General features: G+C 36.2%; 1 protein-coding gene across 1 annotated transcript in view; it reads right to left on the reverse strand.

Annotated features, from left to right (window-relative positions):
• RGS7BP (regulator of G protein signaling 7 binding protein) overlaps nt 1-14,189 on the reverse strand; it is a 34,172-nt gene continuing 19,983 nt past the window's right edge. The window contains exons 3-6 of the mRNA XM_079330413.1: nt 11,464-11,594; nt 3,747-3,894; nt 2,418-2,488; nt 1-984 (exon numbers count right to left, since the gene is read on the reverse strand). Coding sequence (XP_079186539.1) covers nt 893-984; nt 2,418-2,488; nt 3,747-3,894; nt 11,464-11,594 — 442 coding nt within the window. The 3' untranslated portion in view covers nt 1-892. The remainder of the gene's footprint in view (nt 985-2,417; nt 2,489-3,746; nt 3,895-11,463; nt 11,595-14,189) is intronic.

The following is a 14,189-nucleotide window of genomic DNA, read 5'->3' on the forward strand; positions in this document are numbered from 1 at the left end:
TTAATTTAAATAAAAAACTTTATTAACAATGTAAAACGCTTAACATCTCTTACAGTCTCAGATAATTCTGGCATGCCTTGTAAGATCAATTTCTTGATATGCAGACACCATGCTTTGAATTCTACTGGCAACAAAATGGGTTGGTGTTGTGTTTTACATTGCTTATTTTAATACACCTTCTTTGAATTTTTTTTTTCCAAAAGCTTGTAGATATACTATTGGCTTAAAAGGGAATCTGTTGCTTCTAAGCATCGTACAGTTTGTAGATATTACGATTTCTCTGTATTTACAAGTCCTAACTATTTTCATATATGGTTTCTGTATCATAAATTAGGATATTTTTCTATAAAGCTTTGAAGTTGAGATATAGTGGAAGACTAAATATGAATGAGAGCACAAAAAGCAACTGGAAATTTTGTACAAATTCTGTTACAATATTGTTTGACTGTCTTAGAACTTTAATAGTTTTGCTCTTAGATAGTTTCCTATGCTTAAAGACTGTTAAGAGTATGATTTTAGTATGATACTAGTAAGAGTACTGTACTATGCACAAACTTTTAGCTGCAGCTCAAACAATTAAAAAAACCCTCTAAAATGATCTATGAACCTTAATTCATGTGTCTTCTTTGAGCGATTGAAAGTAAGCATGCAAAACATACTTTAAAATGTTTTAAATACGCTAGATCTATTTCACAGCCATTTTTTGACCACCATAATTCGAAAGTATTAAAACTCTTATTTGAAAAGAGGGATGGAGCAGAAGACAAAATGAATAGCTTAGTGTAGAAAATATACTTTATAATCAAGATTAGCCACATTCATCTTTTCAGTGGTCAAATAATAGTGGTTTAATCAAAGTAATGATCTCCTTGGTGCTTCTGTGCTTAATCTTCTAACTTGAGACAAGACAACACAATCCAAAGAATCTTCTCTTCCGTCTCCTTACCAGTGGATATGGAGTCAAGTTTAGAAGGCTGCTATCATCTGTGATGAAAAACCCCCACATTTTAACACACACACATACATGTATGCACAGAGAAAAGATTATGTAATTTACATGTCCTAACAGCACCTGCATGATCACAGAATCACTTATGTTGCAAAAGATGTCTCAGACTGAGTCTAACATCAGCACCACATGCATCAGACCATGGCACTAAGTGCCAGATCCAGTCCTTTCCTGAAAATCTTCACCACCTCTCTGGGCATTCATTACAATGCCTGGCAACCCTTTCTGTGATATGGTAGATCCCATTGAGCACAAAGCAAATAATAACCTGAATTTTGCATTTGAGAGTCTTACAATGCTAATTAACAGGATCTCCATAGTAATTATGATTACCTGATCCTAGGGCCTATCTCAGAGTTTTAAAATTCTGGGATGCTTCCTATCCTGTGATAGGAACAAAGACGAATTCTTATGTCTTTATCTCCGTTGTGAATTCAAGTTTCTTCATCCATTATATCCCTCCAATTTGTCTTTCCCTTCCTTATTTCCAGCACACTCTTCTTGTAGACAAAGCCTAGACTTTCTCTAACTCTTCCCGACTTTACAATGGTGGTCTGTATCACAAGTGATTCCCTTTTTCCTTTCAACATAGTTTTCAATCAAGCTATCTTGCCATGAAATCTTACCTGCATAATGAATACAATCATTCTATATTCATCTCATAGCAAATTATGATGAATGCTAGGCTGCTTAGTTACTTAGGTGAGATCTAGGACACATTCAGTACATTTCATCAGCTACCACTGTGCAAAGACTGCACCACATCTGAGGAACACCCATTATCACAAAGAAATCAAAAAGAAAAATTACTATATTTTTAATGCTTTTCTTATGAACAAAGAGAGTGCCTGTAGATGTGGAGTATTAAACATGCCAACAAAACGAAGGCCCATTGCTAAATACATGCATAGGATGGAGATCCTGCCTACCTGTGCATTCTAAGGGGTGCCTCATAGCTGTCTATGGGGAAAGCAGCCTGGCTCAAGGCAAGTATCTTTTCTGCAGAGAGTCAGTCACAGAAGCTACAAGCCTTGTAGGGGTGAAGCAAACCACACCACTCAGAGGGATCCATGTCATAGTCTGTGCAATTTGCACCTGCACTGCCTTTGAGAAAGGACTACACACACTGGGAATTAGTTCTGCTTCTGCATTTGTATCACTAGAAAAAAATCTATTATTTTATCTACAGATACCTTTTCTATAAATTCAGAATACCTCATGTGAAATTCAAGATGCCAAAGATCACATAGTAGAATCTGGCTCCACTGAATCAGCAGGGAAGAGATTTTGCCTAGATTTTTCTTTTAACAATTTCATTTAAAGAACTCTAGAAATTTTTTGTATATAAAGGAAGGAAAACCCTTCAATTATCTTAATTTTTACTAAATAAACAAAATTCAAAACCTACCTTGATTTTTCAGTGGTAAAGGCATAGTCTCCCTGAGTTTACTTAAAAGGTTTTTCATTTCTCTCATATCTCTGTGGATACAATAGTTAAAAAAGATACAAAAGAACAACAGTTGAAGGCTGCATGGGGAGTGGCTCACAGTATAGCTTTATATGCTAAAACAAGGGAGCAATAAATACAAAAATCTGTTGAGTAAGCATTTGGTTTATGTATACATATCAGAAGATGCAGACCAAAAGAAACAGCACAAAATTAATAAAGGAGCACTTTTATGGAAGTCTGGTACTAACTTTCCTGGTTCAAATTTATGACTTGTTCTGGCATTTGAATATTTCATACTATAAGCCTTTGGAGGCACAACATTATCCTAGTGGCAAAATACACAATATGTCTTAAAATTAATACTAGCTATTACTAATATCATCTTCATACCCCTTACCAGGATTTTGTAGCTTGTGCCATTAATGCATTTTACTGTTAAGAAAATTGTAACACAGGCAAAGTGATCCATTATACTTGCACATTAAATGAAAATTTTAGAAATAGGGCTATCACTCTCATTGGCTTAGAAGAACTCTGGCATTAGATTTTCTGAAAGGCAGATGATGGAAAATAAAATAATAACACATCATCTCCAAAAGCAAATTACATTTTGATATGTTCTGAAAGAGGCCAGAAATTTCCAAATGGTTTCTGTTCCACAGATAAATGGCAGACCTACAGGCTTGTAATGTCTTAATACTTCCAGGATTTAAAACAATATGATCTTGCTTCATTCATCTACACATAAAATGGTTCTCAGAAATGTAGCATCACAATTAGTAAAAAATTGCTCTGTTTATTCTCCACATTATGGCCCAGTAGAACAGAACTTGGCTTTATGTAAATGAGCATGGTAACAATTCAAATCTCAGCAGCAACTTATTATACAAAGCCTCAAAATAGGACTTTTTGCAAAAACATTGGCCATCAGGACTACTCTCTAGTAAAGGGTCTCATTCTTTGTCTTTCATCTGCATAGTCAAGAAGGTAAGATAATACCACTACAACAATCCCCTCCCTCTTAAAACTTCCAAATTTAAAAATATGGGCAGAACTAACTGAAATGAATTAGATTGTGTTTTTGATTTTGAAATGCAGAATTAGAGTACAGCATATTTCACAAAATCAGAAACTTTGTTAAATCTCTGTTAACCAGAGACATTAACAGGTTATTTAATTTACTTATAATTTTCATAGTGGCAACACTGACTGTCAAATTGAAAAAAAAAAAAAAAAAACTAAATAAATCCTAGAAAGAAATTTGTTTGTATGAAGCGCTAAACATACCTTTCAGTGTTTTCAATATCTGTGGAAACCTGCCATAGATGCTGTTGAATATCTGTTGGTGATAATGATGTGTCTTCTAAAATAGGTACTTCAGAACTCTCCTCCACTTTGGTATCTAAGATCTTGGGTGGCCCACAGGGTTCTTTTCCTTTAAAATATTTAAACAAAACATATATCCCTATTATTTATTGATTAAAACAAATACTCAAATCATCTAATTGATGCTTTGAACTTGACCTTGCACAATACAAATGGAGAAAAAGACTGCTTAAAGGCAAACTCTGAGTAAGAACTGTTCAGAAGCAGAGTAGACCACACCAAGTTACAAATCAGACTGCTGCCATATGCTACGCTTACCAATTTGAAAGCGTTTAATTAAACTCCAGTGGCTCTCAAGGAACAAAAATAAAACCCAGAAGTCAGAACAAAAACAAGTGAGGAAACTACAACACACATTCTAGAAACAACTTCAAAACTCTAACACTAATGAACACTGCCATCCCTGTTTCTGAGTACTACACCAATACTGAGAGAAAACAAAAGACAAAATATGAAATTTTGTATCTTATGATTTATTAGCAATATAAAGCTGCAACCACCTACAGCCCAAATGCATTCCATCCTGCATTTGTGTTCACAACTACTTAATTCATGCTCCTTGTATGAAAATTAAATACAGTGCTGAAATTGAAGGGGAGAGCTTCATGACAGATGTTCCAGGGCTTTTGTGAGGAAAAGAATGGGATAAAGGATTGGATCATGATAATGAAGCATGAAAGAGACTTAACCATTGGCAGGATACTTTGGTAAACCTGAAAATCTCCTTTGGACTACCTGATAGCATTCCTTTTCTGTAGTGGCAAGTACAATTCTGGCACCAAATACAGAAGAAAATTCACACTGAAGTGCATCCCAGACAAGTATCAACATTTAAACCAGTAGTATGAAAAGTGGAGTAGGAAATGTTTTTTGATTTCACAATTATTGAAATTGGAAAAATTTTGACATTGCGACAAATCTGTGTAGTTCCTGTAAAGTTTGACAAAGTACATGAAGAACAAGAGCAGCTAATAGAGCAGTGGTCATTCAGCCCATTTTTCTGGGATGCTAGAGACCAAGACTACAGACCAGGGTATACTGCTCTAACACATTACAAATACATATCCCTGCTATCAGGCAGGTAACATTGTCTTTTAAAATCCAGATAAGATAGTATTTTTGGGTAAGTTATCTAAACAGTTGCATTCTGGTAAACTAATTGAAAAAGGAAGAAGAAAGTTATTCTTAGCTACCTGTCATGAACTAGATGTTGCTTATGCCACAGAAGATACTTGTTTATGTTTTAATGCTCTTTAAAGCCAGGAGGAGGCCCACAGTTACCTAAACGAATCCTAGAGAGTGCATAACCTGACCATAACAAATTTTAGCCTCTATAAAAAAAGAATGTCTTGCATTCTTCCTTTGCTGTTTACTGGCATTCACTGCAAACTTATGCTTTGCCAAATCCTTCTGTGATCCACTTTAGCTATTGAAATGATAGATTACCCCAACAAAAGGAAAATTAAATGTCATGAAGCAGTTGAAGTAAGGTCAGTCAAAAACCCTACACATCCAGAAGTTCCAGAGAAGGAGGATCATATCACTCCTTTTGCAAAAGTAGTGGAAAGGAGGAAGAAGTGAAGACATTATAAGGGAGGTGAGACAGAATAAAACCAAAACCTTGGTTACAAGCTGTTATGCTGAAAGATGACTAAATTACTTGTGGAATAGCAGACAAAGTCTGCTTTGCAGACTGCATGTTTTACTCTGTATCACCCTGTAGGTTTAACTTTCAATTTTTTCTCGTCCTTACTGCAGCTTATGCTGTTATTTTAAGGTGATTCATATGGAAGTGTTCATTGTTCAGTCAAATAATTTTCTTTTTTTTTCCTATCAGAATAAGTCCATAACATAACATAACATAATGTTACCAATATCTCACATACTACTTTTCACTAAAAAGGTTCCAGGTAACCATCTAATTTGCCACTGATATCACAAGGTGTTACTCATGAAACAAGGTATTAGTGGATTGTTCCATTATTTTTAAGTGTTATGGTGGAACCCTGACCTGACCTTTAGTGACACACTGTAGAGATGCATCCTTCAGGGATGTGAAAGGTGTTTCAATGGAAACAGTAACAGCACTAGATGAAATAATAGTGAAGATTCTTTTTCTCAGCTTGAGAACAGAAGCAGAGACCATAATGTTCTTTTTGTCAGCATAAAGACAAGCTCTTGCAGATTTGGCAGAATGAACGACACAGATCTCTTTTCAAAGCTCTTTACCAGTAATTCTGTTGTATTGTGAGCAATTCATGAAGCCTTTCTTGAATTTCAGATCATTTGCTCAGTCTCTTGAAAGCAGTTGAAGAGTCAGCTAATAATAAAGGCTTTGCTTGAATAATGTATGACTCAGGCTTAACATTTCTACCATGGTCACAGACTATAGGGAAACAAAACTTTTTAAATCTTTTCATTCTTACAGTGGGTGGTAAGAATACCTTCTGTAATAGATACTTCAAAAATTGGTATGAATCCTAAATTTTATTTTCAATTTAGTTAGTGGAAAGGCTTTTAACAATTTTAGTTGCGATGATGTATTCTTCCTTTTCTCACCAGTAATTCAGCTTGTTTTTTTAACTTTAAGAAGCAGAAAATGTTTTTGATAAGAGATTAAATCAATTTAGTTAAATAATGCTGAGGATCAAACTTGAGTGAGGATAAAAAGAGGGCAGAAAATTGTCAGTTCAGTAGGGTTACATATATCATCTGCTTTTATGTGTCTCACCTGTTGTGCCCCTTATTGCCTCTGTGGTGATCTCTGTGTTTGCTTCCATCATGCAACCCTAGGCACCTACTCTTAGTCATCACCTAATCTGCACAGAAACTGTGATGAATGAATGAAAAAATGAACAGACCAAAAAATATATGTTCCTCAGTGCTAGTTAAGATTTCACTGCAGAGGGACTAAAGATCATTGAGGAGAACACCAGACTAACAGAGCTGAGAGAACCCCTCTCTCCAAAAGAGGGCAATGTTTCAGACTTTACAACAGATTTCTAACCTGGCAATTAAGGATAAACGACCAAGCTATGTATCACAGCTAAAGTACATGACCTAGAAAGGGGAATAGGAAAGAATTGTGTAAGAAGTAAAAAAGGTATTTAACAAATATGGCTAACAACCTGATGAATTTAATTCTTCATTTATACTTAGGACCCACAAAACTTAAAGATGTGAAGACATCACGTCTGGGCACTCTGACCCTCTGGTGCTGACCACTCTGACCAAGGAAGAGGTAACAAGGACATTACTAGTGTAAGAGGAACAATCAGGAGACTGGGTTTCTAAAGGGGACTGGGACAAAGGAGTATGAGTGAAAAATTTAAATGGAGTCCATGTCTATCGATCCTCACAAGGAAGAACAATCTTGTGGTAGAAGTTGCATTACCCTCTTTCCATGCCTGTTTTTGTTCCATTCCTTGGCTTCTTCATAGTATCCATGTAAGAAGGGATGAGTCCCTTGATTTTGTTTATCCATACCTGTGTGCTCTTCTACACTCTTGCATAACTAATAACACATATCTCCCAGTCTTTAAATTAGAACACCAAGACTGTAGCACAATCATTAAACAATACTTCCTCTCCCCTTCAAAACTCTAAAAATCAGGTTGTTTAAACAAAGCCAAAACCAAAAACAATCTCTCCACTGAACGGAGGGTTTATTTTTGTAGTATGCAACATAAGCTATCACTTTTAGGTACAATTTCAAGGAAACACATTGTTATCACAAAACACTTACTGGAAATACAGTAATTAATTGTATTAATTTCTTATATGAAACACAAGTGGTATGCAAGCTTGATTTTCCTGTAAGACTCAATTCTTGCCTTTTTTGCATGACTATACATGGAACCTATCACTTTGGTTAGTGATGGTATCATTCTACCCTCACCTGTGTTTATACATGTCAGGTGGGACTCACACATCTCAATTACAATGACCTAACTGTAACTTTTTCTTCATGGTGTGCAATAAATAAAATATGTGACACTAAACAATTAGGATAAAAGAAAGATGTATATGTCCAAAGAACACATTTATATGTGAATTAGTTAGCCAGAAATCCTGGGATTATGGAAGGGAGGAGCAATAGGATAAATGCCCAGGTAGCCAAAGACTTAGTAAATACAAACACTCAAAGATACTTAGGCATGATTCCTTGTGGCCTTTGCAAACTTTCTGAATGCTGAACTGTTGAAACATTATATATTCTCAACACTGGGCATTTGTAGTGTATCTATCTTACAAAAAAAAAAAAATTGAAGAGCACTTACCTCAGTTTACTTACTGCATAACATAGCTGCAAATACTTAAGGCTTTTGGCCCCACTGTGGCCATTACATCTCAAAGAAATAATAGACCACCTGATTGACTTTCCTAGTAGAGGTTCTATGACAGCAAGTTATTCTAAAGCACTGTAAATATACATGAAATTTCTGCACAGGAATATTGATATATATACACAGCAAATAAAGGAATATTTGTTCTGCAATAGCTGAAAAGAAAGATAAGGAGGTGTAAGAAGATAAGTGCAGTGCATTGAAAGGCAGTCAAAAGACCCAGAGCTCAGACCTTCACATTTTTGTGTGATGTTTCCTTAAGAGAATCTCCTTCCTACCAGCTTTGGAAAAGAACATCAACATCAGCACACTGCCTTAGTTTTATCAGTTCTATAGCTTGTTTGATAAATTCTGATCAAGGTACCAATACTTTATTATTTATAAGCCACAGGTTGCTGATAACAGTCTGCATGTCATTCTACTCAAATCTCTGCTGCCTCCTGAGTAAGAATATGAACTGGTGAAATCTAATGGGAAGGTTTAAAAACCTAACAAATAAACTGTCTGGCAGGTAAGAGGGCTAGAGAAGGGAAATATTACATTCAAATGAAAAATATTACCCTCAGAAATTAGCTTCAAGAGACAACAACACCACCAGACATGAACACTTATGGGTTAAGCAAAGATTATAAGGGCAGTACTCTATGTACACAACAAATTTTTTTTATGTGGTCACTCAGATGATGAAAGACCTGTGAAAAAACCTGTGTAAAAGTAAAGTTGGAGATATAAAAATCTATATACAGCAGCATCACAATGTTCTATAACGGTGAAGTTATTGTCTCTTTCCTTCCTAGAGATAAATTTACGCACTTTGCCTTCTTTCTGTAGGTAAAGAAATCAATAGAAAGTATGGGTTCATAATGCTCCTTCGAAAATGGTATGTTCTGTCAGAACATAGAATAAATAGGTTGCAAAGTCACCTAGTGTAACATCCCACTGAAAGCAGGGTCAACTTGCATCAGACTGCTCAGGACTGCTTGAATTATCAGTATCTCCAAGAATGGATGTCTCACAGCTCCTTTGGGTGCCTGCCTAGTGTGCTGCTACCTTCATGGTGAAACAGCAATTAACACAGGACTGGAATTTCCACCACTGCATGATGCCCTTGCAATACTTCTAGGTGTTGCCAATACTGAATATTTAATACAAGAGGGCAATTGTCTCTTGGATATTCAGATTATCTGAATTCCTGTGCTCATACAGTTTTTGCCTACTATGCATTTTTTTCAAACAATGTCACAGAAACTTGGAGCCAAGTTACTTCATTTATCTACAAAACCCTCTATTTGGCAAGGACATAACTCACTCTATTTGGAAGTACAGAATAGCTACCATGACACTCTTTGCAGTGAGTTGAGAAACTAATGTCTAGCAAAGTGCTGCCAGATAAGAACTAAGCTGTAACTCCCTTAACCCAGCTTTAGACATCTAATAGTCTGATGTTTATTTTAAGTTATTAATGTAGATTCCATCCAGAGGTGCAGGGAGAGACAAGACAGAGTTACTCAGGTCACTTTAAGCTATTTACTTTCAGCAGTTCAGAAGATGGTTTGACAACTGTTGCCAGTGTTAGGAAATGCAGTACAATCTGTCTGAAAAATGACTACTCATTTTGTCAGCTACAAGTATCTTTTTCTATAAAGACTCTGCTAATTCTCTCTCTTCCTATTTTATAGACTTATTTTTGACTTGAGAAGATAATTGAGAAGCTCAGTTAAGCATTACAGCTCTCCCACTCTTACTATCACAATAAAAATATCCTTGACTTTAGCAGAATTCAACAGTTAGATATGAAAAGTAACTACAGGACCTTTTCACATGACAGGAAATGCAATAGGTTCATTACAAGACCTTTATTACTTGCTTTACCTGATTTTTTATTGATGAGATACTATCTGGGGAAAAAGTAGTTACAATCAGCATAGAGAGAGCCCTAATCAGCCTGTGCCATCACTGAGCAATGAGGTTACTAAGTAAACTACTCAGCAAATTATCAGCATTTCTGCATCTTCTTTCAGTAGGCAGCTAATCAAGAATGAAAAGGTTAGGGAGATGCATTTTCATTGAAGTGAGGACATATCCTTTCAGTTCCAAGTCCAGTATTTGCTTTTATAAAGGCAGGCATCTTTTGAACCGTATTTATCTACCTGTTGCTATGGTAGTGTTTTAGGAATGATACCCCTCAGTTTAGTGCTACCACTGACATTTTTCAAACCACAGGGACTGAGTGGCCACTCACTCTCTCCCTCTCCTCTTTCTGTTGGGGCAGGCTGGAGTTGACAACTGGAGGCACAAAGGGTGAAGATCATGGGTTAAGATAAGAACAATTTACTGGAAGCAGCAATGAGATAAGAAAACTAATAGCAACAGCAACACTATTAATAACATATCTTGCCCAACAAATATGTCTAACAACATTACTAAGTTTGCCCACTCAAATGACTAATGACAGCTAAAACTTGAGGAACTACTCTTTTTAAAAAGAATCAGACTTTTAAATGGTGAGGACATTAGTGATACATACCTGAGGCACATTTCTGTAATAATGATAAACAGAAATAGAGCTCCTTTTCAGTAACTGAAAACCTATCTATAGATATATATGATTCATTTTACAGTTTGGTGCTTGTTGTGGACATCAATGAAGCTCCACAGAGCTGCAGACCTGCTTACCCCCAGTGGAATGAGGGAGACTACTGAAAGGGTGAAAGTGAGAAAACTCCTGAGTTGAAGTACAGACAATTTAATAAGTAAAGCAAAAGCCATGCATGCAAACAAAGCAACACAAATAATTTATGCACCATTCCCAATGGGTAGGCAGGTGCTCAGCCATCCCCAGGAAAACAAGGCTACCTCATGTGTAATGACTTGGGAAGACAAATGGCATCAGTCTAAATGTCCTCACACCTTCCTCCATCTTCTCCCCTCTTTATATGCTGAGTATGATATCATGTGGTCTGGGATATTCCCTGGGTCAGCTGGAGTCAGCTGTCCTCTCACAACTCCTTGTGCCCCCTCAGACTCCTCACAGTTGGGGTGGGGAGAAGAAAAGGCCTTGACCTCGTGTGAGTTTAGCAATGACTAAATCCTTGTATTTTCTATGCTGTTTCCAGTGCAAATCCAAAACACAGCTCCATGATTGCTACTCTGAAGTAAATTTACTCCACCCCAGCCAAAATCAGGGCTTTGTTTTTCATGAATACCCAGGCATGCCCCAAGAGATTGCTCTTTTTCTAAAAACAAGCATGTGGATTTGTGCAATTCAGTACCTTTCCGATGAAACTGCAGTGATCCCAGCAGACACATGGACTTCAACATTTCTGTTGTGTACATTTCTAAGCAACACTGCAGCTGGATATACAGTCTACAGATTTCAGGATGGATTTCACCATCTTCTGGGCTGCAATAAAAAAGAAAAATATAGTTAGGAATGAGACTAGAAGAATGTGAGGATCATAAAATCCATTTCCTTATTGTTGCAAGCAACCACATCAGAATCTGCTTCACAAACTATAAAGCTTTTTCTACCAAACTTTATTTACAAACAATTCTTAAGGTCTATAAAACTCTAGGCTAAACACAGTTGAGCTTGGGCTGTCTTTGGTAAGACTGCATATCCTTATTATCTCCTCTGCGTATTTTTGGAAAACAGGTAAATAAGTGACTGAGATACCTTCTTTTTAAAAGCTTTGGATAAGTATTTTCTGTGAGACTGAAACCTTCTTCCACCATCCAGTTTCAGTTACCCTTGGTCTTCACAGATGCAGATTGCTGGGTCACTTTAACAGTCTCTGTTTAGATTACAAATCCTGTATCAAGCATAATCAACCCTCCTCTGAATGCACATTCAAACAAGTGCATTCAGTCAGTTTCAGCCTACTTGTTCTATGAATTCTGCCTGAATTTGTTTTCTCCCATATTTAAATTAGTAGTGATGTGATACTGCACTGTGAGCAAAACAGGATGCAAAAGACTTCTTCCAGGAAAGTAGTAACAATCTTGAAAACAAAAACTGAAATCCTACACCTCCGTTTAATTGCTTAGAATATCAAGAAAATAATTTACCCAGACTTAGGAACCAATTCTCGTGCCTAGTTGTAAAATCAGACCTCTTCTGTAGGGTGGAATCACAGAAGTGGAGAGCAGTACAATCACAAATGCTTAAACAAGAAAAAAATTAGGCTAAAAAATAAGAAGAAAACAAAACCCAAAACCCACAAGCCACTAAAGATTGAAAAAAAAAAAATGCCGGAATTGGAAGAGACAAAGGACGATTGGTTCCACCTGCCAATCCATTACAAAGTAGACGTCATCAAAGAGGCAGGAAATTACTGGAGTATAAATTACAATTGCTGTGGTATGCTACTACAGGAGCTACACCAAACATATGGTAATAAATCTGCCCATTCTAGGAGCTTTATTTCTTTTGGCTAGACTATGTTTATTTCTCTTAAGCCATATCTACTTTTCTACTTCTGAAGTCTTGATTTGTTGAAAAATTATCATGCATGATACTTTCTGCATCTTCTCATAAAAACAGAATGAGACCACAGTGCTGAAGAGAAAGGGCTCAACCACAGTTCTGCTTCCCCACCCCACATTGTGGGCATCACTTACTGTTGCAGCCCTTTTCTCAATGAGCACACAGTTACTTCCTTTAAAGGATAAAACTTTAGAAGTGTAGAGTCTTTCCATATTTAGGATGCAAGTAAAAAATTTAGGTCTTCAAACTGCTTATTTCATGCAATACCTAAGTCCTGGAGCCCCATTAATAAAGACACAGGGCTATTTAGTTTCTGTTTCATTTTCCTAGATGTCTGAACACTTCTCTGTGACCAAGATTTCTTCTGTCCTGAAGCCATTGACTTGTCTACTGCACCTGAAGGGTACTTGCCCATACATGTTCTTGTGCAAAGTAGAACTGGAAAAAAATTTAAACCACCAGAGATGGTAATGATGACCTTTTTGTGCTCAACGATGAGAACTCTTTTGATGAAGAGATACAGTTCTACTCTCCTCTTTCTCATGCAAGTCAAGCTGAATCTGTCTAGCTCTTCTGAAAACTACAATTGTTTAACCACTAGTCTATTCCTAAGAGGAATAGACACTACATCGTGACAAGGTAATTTCCTTGTAATATATTTAGATAAAAACTTAAATATGGCTGTTCTATTTTTCTCTGCACTGTTTCAGATATCAGAAATCCCCAGAAGTCATGGCCTACTACAGGTGTAATGTTTATTTATAATTTACAGTGTTTCTTTCTAGCTTTCACTGACATGAAGATTTCAGGGTCTGCACACATGTGTACAGAAACAGTGTTTTCCTTACACAGCAATTAAACTCCTACAAAGCAAAAATGGTAAAAACTTTTCTTTAAAACATTTTTGCTTTTAGTGACAGAATTTTTAATTGTGCAGACTAGGAAGGTGGCAATTATAAATAAGATGCTTGACTCATGAGCCATATCAGATTTATTAGTGGCTTCCTACTTAAAGTTGGAAGAGTATTCAAAAGCATAGTAATGGCATTCTAATTGACTTTTTTTGCCATCTAAATCTAATGTGGTTTTTTTTGCTAACTATATTTATGAACAGCATGACTGTGAGAACTAGAAACATCAATAATGTATGCATGTTCTGACCCATTCTTGCTTTCTTAAGAATACAGAACATTTTAACTGGACTATGGGCAAAATTCTTCTCATTTGCAAATCCACAGTATCAGCAGCGGTATCCAAGAAAAATATTACAGAGAGTTTATACAATGAGAATTATTTCCATCTCAGTACTCTCACTGATTGTCTCAAACGATTTAATTAGTGCTTAATTGTAATAATGACCACAACAATTCCATCAGTTTGCAACCAAGCAATTTGCTTCTACGCATGTATACAGGCATTTTCATCTCTGAAAGCCAAATGCTCTGATATGAATGCTGACAAAAATTTATTTTATAATCCCTGAATTCTGTGTACAGGTCTTAACATTTCCTT

Source organism: Erithacus rubecula (assembly GCF_903797595.1).
Source record: "Erithacus rubecula genome assembly, chromosome: Z".
Classification (NCBI taxonomy): Eukaryota; Metazoa; Chordata; class Aves; order Passeriformes; family Muscicapidae; genus Erithacus; species Erithacus rubecula.